The 9,698-nt window shown below is 33.6% G+C and overlaps 1 protein-coding gene across 1 annotated transcript in view; it reads left to right on the forward strand.

Moving 5' to 3' along the window:
• The window catches only part of STPG2 (sperm tail PG-rich repeat containing 2), a 536,245-nt gene that overhangs the window by 288,685 nt on the left and 237,862 nt on the right, over positions 1 to 9,698 (forward strand). Inside the window, exon 13 of the mRNA XM_034672291.1 lies at positions 6,071 to 6,186. Within this exon, the coding sequence (XP_034528182.1) occupies positions 6,071 to 6,186 (116 nt within the window). The remainder of the gene's footprint in view (positions 1 to 6,070; positions 6,187 to 9,698) is intronic.

A 9,698-nucleotide genomic window follows, 5' to 3' on the forward strand; every position in this document is an offset into this window, starting at 1 on the left:
TTTGACATGAATCCAAGGAATCTACAATCTGACACTAATCTGTGTGATTCTGATGGCTATAGTCCATGAAGTACACTTTGGGAAGGATTAATTTAAAATATATGGTGCCAAATATGATCCTCTTTGTTTTTGAGTCTTGATATTTCAAGCCATAGAACAAGTTCAGCCAGAGGCCAGAGGAGAAACACGTCCAAAGCTATAGACGGGCTGTTAGTAGGTGCTGTGGGGTCATGGGTATTGAAGCTAGATGAGGAAACCATTTACTATTTGGAAATAAACACTGTTAATATAAACAAATCCCACCGTTATTTGTCTTGGTTAAAATTAACTAGTGGTAGTTGATGAGAAGGCTTGCAAGGGAAGAATTCTGCTGAATTCTCCTAGTAGCATGCCATTATTCCATGAAGTTATGGCAACAGAATTAGAGAATATTTATATTACAGGATAACAGAGCAGAGTGAGCAGAGAACCTGTAAAGTAAAGGAAAAAATCTTATCTGGATTTAAGGTATAGATTTAAGTTTACTGAAAAGGAGCAAGAAGCTTTCTAAGATATTCAATGGTTAACCTAATAGCTTTTGTTTAATCTCTGATGAATGGAAATAAAACATTTGCACATCAAAGCACAAAAACCTAATCTATAAAATATGTTTGTTTGAAGGTATAGAAATTTATTCATTTAAGTTGCAAATAAACATCTTAACCTTTGCTTAATTGGCTTGTCACTATATATATCATGTAGGCTCTTCTTCCAGAAAACTCTAAACTCTGTGAGTCTAGCCTTATTCTAGAAGAGCTATTCAGATAAAAATTCAAATCCAAACACACTTAGGAGCCTAACAATTTTTAGTAAATTGAAGAAAATGCAAATAGTTACATTTTAAAGTGGTAAAAATTAGCCATTTGAACATTTTTGAAAAATCATTTATTATTTTATGTCTTTCTTAAAGAACTTAGCTTGCTTAATTTTAATCAAGTGTTCAAAATAAATTTGGTGTTTATAAAGAACCCTAATCACTTAATCTATGACCTTTACAAAGGACACTTAATCTATGTGCTTTACAAAGATATAGCATTATCATGATTTTTACATATAATATTCAGAGATAAGTGCCAGTTTTAGAGGGAATACCTTACTAATTCAGCTTTAATTGAATGTTAAAATGATGGTGGGGATGTACGAGGACTTGGAATATATGCTGAGAATTACTCTACATTTTTGCTTAGATAATTTTCTTGGCATTCTAGTTCCAAATGTTTAAATAGGAACAATGGGATGTAAAAACCAAAATTCAATTATGAAAGGAAAATTTGCTACTCTGTCAGACCAGTTATGAGGTATTTATTTTATTTACCTTGAAAACAACTTCATATTTCATTGATTATTTGATAACTTTGTTCATTCATCAATAAAAATCACTCATGTGTTACATATTTATATAGTACCTACTCAAAGTAGTAGTAGGTGAAAGATGATCATTCTTCCTTCCAGTTGGTTCTAAATTCATACAGAAAGTGTATTATATTTCGATTTACAAGACTATTGAAAGTCATTCACATTTGTATAATGTATTTATCGGAGCAGGATCAATTCAAAGACTTCATTTGATAGGCTTATGGATGCACATTTTGGTAAGAATTTCATAAGAATGTATTTAGAAATACATGGATAAACAGATGTTTCTGACTGAAGATATATTTTAGTCAAGCCAAATCTATCTGATTTTGTATTTCCATGTCATAACAGTAATGGCCCTATTCCTCACTCAATGCTAGGAACACACGTTTTAACAGGTGGATGATTTAGGTAGACTCCAATTGATGCAATTCTCTGTCTACTTAGGTTGGAGTGCATTGTAATAGACCATGTCTTAGGGGCTGTGTTGGCAATAATTCTTAGATACTCTATAGTAAGTTTAAGGTATCATTCTCAAGTATTTAAGATATTTCTTAAAACATGTAATTCCCATTTTGTTTTTGAACAGAAACCTTAACAGGATGGTAAAACATACATGGAATTTTGGTTAAAAGTTTATGTGTTATTGAGACTCTTGTCTGTGTTTTCTCATCACCTATAAGCTCAATTTAATAGACTACAGTTTGGTCATAATCTGAAGTGCCATTTCATTACCTCGCGTCTTAGAAGCAGGAGAAGAGCATTAAACCTAAATGTGGTTTTGACATTGATGATAATAGTTCCTTGTGTACTAATCTTTTGTCTTAGCTATTATTTCATTCGTAGGGCTGAAGAATAAAAACAGCATGAGGAAATGTGTTCCATAAAAACTCAACTCTCTAAATGACAGTTTAAAGCCATGTGGTCCATTTTAATGAACAATTTCCTAGATGCTTTTTAATTCCTAAAGATAGGCTCACACGTGGGATATTTACTTTTCAGTAGTTTACTTTCAGCTTCACATGAAAAAAGATGATTTGGTATTCATAAGCAAAATTGACTATGCAATTTATAAATTTAAACTCGTTATGAAGACAGCCATTTTTTAATCTGAGGTTTTGTAGCTTTATTTATAGAAGTAGTTATTTCTGAGTCCACTCTAATGTACCAAAATGATTTTTATTTTAAATTACTCATTGTTCCTGTTCTCTCCCATTTTTGCCCTAGAGCACTGGTTGACATTTCATAGAGAGTAAATTGGCATAGGGCTGGAAAATATGTAATTATAAGAATCACCTGTTCTTGAATTCCCATTGTATAATAGTTGTGATTCAGGCAGACTTTTCATAGGTATTTGATTTGGAATGAGAAGTTTTCTTCTTCCATGACCTGTGATTATAATGTGGCGTTTTGATAAATAAATGGAAGCTAATTTCTGCATAATCTGTGAATCACTGCTGGTGAAGCAATGTAAATCTTTGATCTATATTATAGAAATAGTAACACATGTAATTGGAAATATATTTTAAGATCAAGTACAATGAACTGGTTTTTTTTCATGGTTTTTAGCTTAAAGCAAACTAAGTGCTAAAATGCAGCAAGATGCATATTGAGAGTTTTGCTTTACTTAATGCTCCTCAAAGGAATTCCAATAAAAGGAAATCCACTAAAACTACATTTGAATATTTTCCTCTTTTAATGAGTTACAATCATGAAGGTAAATATTTATCAGTTGCTGTACCATGATAGTAAGGACAGAGAATAGACTGTTTCATTTCATAGTTGAAAATGAAATTTACTGATACAACAGTGTTTGGTTAATAGTCTTACCTGTTGCATTAACCTTTATACATCTTTATGGTTAAAGTTACAATTTTTAATTAATTGACTGTGGAATCATGCACCCAGTTCCTGATGATAAGTTTATGTTCTTTTCTGCATACTGTGGTAACTGATACATTTTCCCACGTGCAGTTTAGTTTGTATGTATCTATTTGTAAAGATGTTATGTATGTATATGTACATTGTTTCTCTGCACTATGAATAGAAATTATATTATTCCAAAGTCAAGCATGCAAGATGGCATTTGCTACAACACTTTGTCTTTTAGCAAATCAAAACACTAGTCCATTCTGACTGCTGTAACAAATATGCCATAGACTGGGTAGCTTAACCAGTATAAGTTTATTTCTCACAGTTACTGGAGTCTGGGAAATCAAAGTCAAGATGCGCAAAGTGACATTTGATTTAGTTAGGGCCTTCCTCCTGGCTTGCAGATAGACATCTGCCTACACAGCAGAGACAGTGAGAATGAAAATAAATTCTCTCATGTCTCTTTTTGTAAGGGCAGTAATCCCATCATGAGGGGCTCCACTCTTGTGACCTAATTACTTTTTTTTTTAAGGTTTACTTATTTATTTGAGAGAGAACCAGGGGCGGGGGGGGGGGGGGGGGGGGGGGGGGGGGGGGAGTGCGGGAAAGCAGGCTCCCCACTGAGCAGGGAGCCCGCTGCAAGGCTTCATCCCAGGACCCTGGGATCATGACCTGAGCCAAAGGTGGCTGTCTTAATGGACCGAGCCACCCAGGTGCCCCCCTAATTACCTTCTGAAGGCCTCACCTCCAAATACCATCACGTAGGTGATTAGGGTTTTAATATATGAATTTTGGGGGGCACAAACATTTAGTTCATAGCAGCTTCCCACAGAGCTTTATAATTTTGTATATCTATCCTATTAATTGAATTGACGTTAGAAGGATTGAACTAGAGCCAAATGTCATCTTTTATTGTAAATTTTGAAGTATTCTATGTTAATGAAGCTAAAGCCTTAAAAATGTTTCATGTGAATTTATCAATTCTAGTATATTTTAGATTTGAAAACATCTGCAAGGATCTATTCTTCAAGGTGGTAATTTTTAATTGCATGTGTACTAGGGAGATGAAGGCATTACTTCTGTATTCTGCTAACATCTTTATATCTACTATTTCACTGTTTATGTCCATTGTCAATATTCTGTGCTCATGTTGTTGCTTCCTCTCCCCACACTGTCTCTTTAATGCCCTCTAATTTAGTTTCATTCATCATCACAATTCCACTGGCTCCACAGTGACCTGTCTGTGAAGTCTCCTCTTGCAACATTTGATATAGTAAGACCTCTAAGCACTCTTTGGAAATACAGGCTTGGCATATGACAGATACTCAATAAGTATTGGTTAACATATGAATGGAGAGAAGGAGAAAAAAAAAAAACCTCTCCCTATTTTCTCTCTATGATGTTGTACTAGCTGTATTCTACTCACTAGTCTATTTCCTGAATAACTCCTTTCCTTTTCTCCAGGACAGCTTTCTCATGAGCTTCAATTATGTATTTATAGTTGTCTTCTGAACATTTCTGTTTGGATATGCTGCCATCTTTTCAGACATAACTGGTTCAAAACCAAACACACGATGTTCCTCTTTAAAATCTCTTCTGTGTTTTCTTATTTTTGTCACAGTATTGCCTTTTTATTGGCCATTATTCATTTTATCTTCTTCCAGTCTCTATACATATTAAATATTTATTGCATCTCTTAGAAAATATTGAGTTGTTCTTCCTTTCCCTTACCATTGTTAGTAAACTTCTTATTAGTGTCCGTAAAATAAACCATCAAGTCATCTCATCCTATAATGTACTGCCAAAGTTTATGATTGTCTTTTAGTCTAAAACATTTAGGAGCTACCCACTACCTGTGGAAGTAGTTTCCAAAAGCTTTTTTATTTATTTACTTTTAAAGATTTATTAATTTATTTTAGAGAGAGAGCGTGCATATGCGTGCAAGAAGGGGGGGGCAGAGGGAAAGACTCTCAAGCAGACTACCACTACCTGCCCCTGCTGGACTCCATCCCAGGACCCATGAGATCATGACCTGAGCCAAAACCAAGTGCTTAACTAACTGAGCCACCCAGGTGCCCTTCCAAAATCTTTTAAAAAAAATTATTAGACAATTTTAGTTTTAAAAAACTGTATATAGGACCCAAACAAAGAAGAGTAAATCTAAAGCTGTTTTGAATAAAAATAATTCAGGCTCCTTCTACTTGGGCTTTACCTATACATTGTTCCCTGGGCACTTCTGTGGATTTCTGGGACACTTTAGAACACAATTTAAAACCTATTGACTCTAATACAAAATCTTTATTTAGTATTAAGCCCTATTCCATTCAACCAATTTGTTGATCACATCCAATCATTCCATGTGAATTCCATCTTTGTACCTTGGTTTCTATCATGTTTGGCACCCAGAATGCTGTTAAACTACTTTTTTGCTTCTTTAAGTCTTATTCATATTCCCAAATGCATTTCAAGCACTACGTCTTTGCTAAATATGTGATTGCCTTTTTAGGAAATAAAAGACTTGGATATATTTTTTCAGGTTGTATATGTATCTTGGGGGGGGTACTGTTTTCTTTTTTGGGAAAATACTTCTGTATTACATTTAATTATTAGGTAGACAGATGACACTTTTTTGTGCTTATTATATTTCAAAGCCCTAACCGGAATGATTTTAAGTATTCAAAAAGAATGTGTCCATGATTATTTGATACTAAAATTATACATTAAGAGCACAAATCTAAGAATAATGTGACTCAAATCAATAATTTTAACATACTTTATTATCTTCTGCATTTGTTTCTTTTAGGGCCTGCAACATATGATCCTGTTTTAAGGAAATCTTGCTCCATACCCTTATTTGTTAAAGCATCAAAGCGTTTTAAAGATTCCAAAGAGATTACTCCTGGTCCAGCAACATATGAGGTTTGTCAATAATATATCTCTTTTATCAGTAACAGAACAATAGAGTAATTTACAGAAAGTACTGAAAATGTCTACATTAAAGTACTTTCCATATGTTTTATTCATATTTGACTAATCAAAATCTGGCAATGGAAGGTCTTTTTTTAAAAAAATTATTTATTTATTTATTTATTTATTTATTTATATTTTTTGAGTGAGAAAGCGCATGAGCTGGTGGGGGAGGGGCAGAGAGAGAGAGAGAATCTTAAGCAGGCTCCACACCCAGTGTGAACCTGAAGTGGGGCTTGATCTCATGACCCTGATATCATGACCTGGGCCGAAATCAAGAGTCTGGCACTTAACTGACTGAGCCGCCCAGGTGCCCCAGAAAGGCATTTTTGAATACGTTCTGACATTTTTTTTAAAGATTGATTTATGGATTATTTATCAATTTATAAATGTCCACTACAGCATTGAGATATATATATATATATATGTATGTATATTTTTTTACATACCTGCAACTTTAAAAACTTAGTTGTTTACATACTCAAATGGAAATTTTCAAGTACTTATTGCAATCGTGAATTTATTAGAGGCTCAAAAGATAGAGTGTTGGTACAGTAAAATCATGTATTGATCTTTTATCTTCTTTTAATAAGTATAGATGCTGTGGTTTAGATTCATAATAAATAAAGGACTCTTTTAAGCCCTGGGCCTTCTGATTATAAAGAGGTTTAAGTAAATTTGCAGGTTTTAAAAATTGCATTCATAATTGGACTTAATTCCCCATCTAGGATGAATAGGTCCCCCATTCCCACTCTACTAACTATCAAAAGTGAAATATTTTATAGTAACTTTTAACAAATAATTTAAGAATTAATACTCAGTGCAAACCGCAGTGAATATTGTGTTTTTTTGGGGGTTAGTTAATGACAAGTTCATTTTTCTTGAATGTATGCTTTTCTACTTATTTAAAAATGTAAATCTAAATAATTCTTCAGCATTCTGTCAAAGCAAATTCATAACATAACATCAGGGAAAAAAAAGAAAAAGAAAATAAAATGAATGATGAAAGAGTTGTTATTTTACTTTTTGGCTGTTGATTTCCCCAAAAGACCACTGCTGATTCCTACTGCTTAAGCAATGCTGATTTTATTTACTTCAGAAAGGGAGAATCTGCTAGATAGTCTTAATAGTTTTTCTTCAGAAGGTGCAAATCAAAGGACTTAAGATATTTTAGAACCTGGGCTGTGTGATGTAAAACAGGTCTTACAAATGGGGAATTGGTTGGAATTGGGCAAAGTTTGTGACTTGTTTACTTTGGGTTATTGCTCGCAGTGAGGGAGTGTCTTGAAGCAATTCTTGATCAGTAAGCTCTCAGTCTTAGTAAGTTAGGTGGTATAGCTGCTCATAGTCTGATTGTATTATCATACTAAATCATTAGCTGAACTCTTCTCTCCTACTTTCAAAACTGATTTTAATGGTATTTACAAATAATAATGTCAAAAATCTAATGTTATCCTTTTATTTTGTGATACATTTATCATAGAAGACATTTACTAGTCTTTCTAGTATTTAACAATGTTCTTTTTCTTTCATAAGATTTTATAAATTATATTTATACTTCCTCATAGTCATTTACTAGAACAAATTATTTTCTCTGTCAAAGGGAAACATTTATGGGGTTGATAATGATGATCATTCAGATATTGCCTGAAATTTCAAACTTATGTAACCCATATATATACTGCACTGCAGGGTAACTTTGCTGTTGAGACCTGAGGTATAATGTTTTTTGCCTTCCAACACCATTTGTTTTCTTTAATATTTGAAAACTTTTTTGAACAGTTAATTTTCTTTAAAAATTTTTCCCTCATATAAGAAAAAGTTATTTTAAGTCTGATAGGCCGATAAATTACTAGGCCCATTTATTATAAGTTGCTTTTGTTTTTTAATTTGATACTTTTTTCCATTTTCTTTAATAAGTTTAAGTTGGTAGCGCTTGAGAACATATTTGCCTTAAATATTTTACCTTTTTTTTTTACTGAAAAAGATGATTCTAGAAATTTAGAACATTGCTTTAAGACTGCAATATTATGTTTATTTAAAAAGTGCTTAGGGGTGCCTGGGTGGCGCAGTCGTTAAGCGTCTGCCTTCAGCTCAGGGCGTGATCCCAGCGTTAGGAGATCGAGCCCCACATCAGGCTCCTCCGCTATGAGTCTGCTTCTTCCTCTCCCACTCCCCCTGCTTGTGTTCCCTCTCCCGCTGGCTGTCTCTATCTCTGTAGAATAAATTAAAAAAAAAAATCTTTAAAAAAAAAAGTGCTTAAATGTGTAGGACTTGTGCCATCATTGGTTATAGGTTTTCAGTGTCACACTGGATCCAACTTATCCAATGCGGGTGGTACTTACAATAATATCTATAACAATAGCTCTCTTAAGTTCCACAACCACATTTACAAAGTCTGCTTTTTTTTTTTTTTAACCTTGTGTGAATAAGCTTTTGAGTTTCCCAGGCAGAATTAGTGTTTCCCCCCATTTCTTTTTTCTTTTTTGGTGTATGTGTGTGTGTGTGTGTGGCGGGTGGTCAGAGTTGTCCTTGGAACATTATTCACAGTCCTTCAATTACAAGCTAATCTGTTTGTCTGTATTGCTCCTTCTAGTTGTTGATATTTATTGGTTCACTATCGCTGATCCTTTTGAAGACATAATGAAAGCTGGGGGCTCTTTACTTAGGGAGAAAATTTTGCATGTACGCTTATAACAAAAACCTGTGTATGCAATTTTAGATGGTTTATTAACCTACAAAAGCTCACTTATAGCTTCAGTCAAGAAATCCCAATAGTAGATTCTGAACTCCATGAGAGCAAGATTTATTTACTTTTATATTATTAGGTCCTCAACCACGGAATCTGGCATAGAGTAGCATATTAATAAATGCTTATAGTATAAATCAACAAAATGGTTAATGCTGGGATTTTCTTCCCAGGATTAAATCACTAATCTTTACCTATGAATAAAGATTTACTTACTTAGTTCTCAGTGAGAAGAATATGTATATGTCCTTTTAAAATAACAGGTTTTATTGACTGATTCACATTCTCTTGTTGCGTAAGTCTTCTCACTAAATGCCAATATTTTAAGGTTGACATGAAGCACTGCATTATTTTCTAGAATTTAAAATTGAGAATATTTTAAAAACTAGATAGAAGAAATTTCAATGAATTTAACTTAAAAAATCCTCATTTAAATATACAGAAAAATTTAAATACACCTCTCTTTTTTTTTTTTTAATTATTTTTTATTATATTATGTTAGTCACCATACAGTACATCCCTGGATTCCGATGTAAAGTTCAATTGTCCATTAGTTGCGTATAACACCCAGTGCACCATGCAATACGTGCCCTCCTTACCACCCATCACCAGTCTATCCCATTCCCCCACCCCCTCCCCCTCTGAAGTCCTCAGTTTGTTTCTCATAGTCCATAGCTTCTCATGTTTCATTCCCCCTTCTGATTACCCCCCCTTT

The sequence above is a fragment of the Ailuropoda melanoleuca genome, chromosome 11, assembly GCF_002007445.2.
Source record: "Ailuropoda melanoleuca isolate Jingjing chromosome 11, ASM200744v2, whole genome shotgun sequence".
Lineage (NCBI taxonomy): Eukaryota > Metazoa > Chordata > Mammalia > Carnivora > Ursidae > Ailuropoda > Ailuropoda melanoleuca.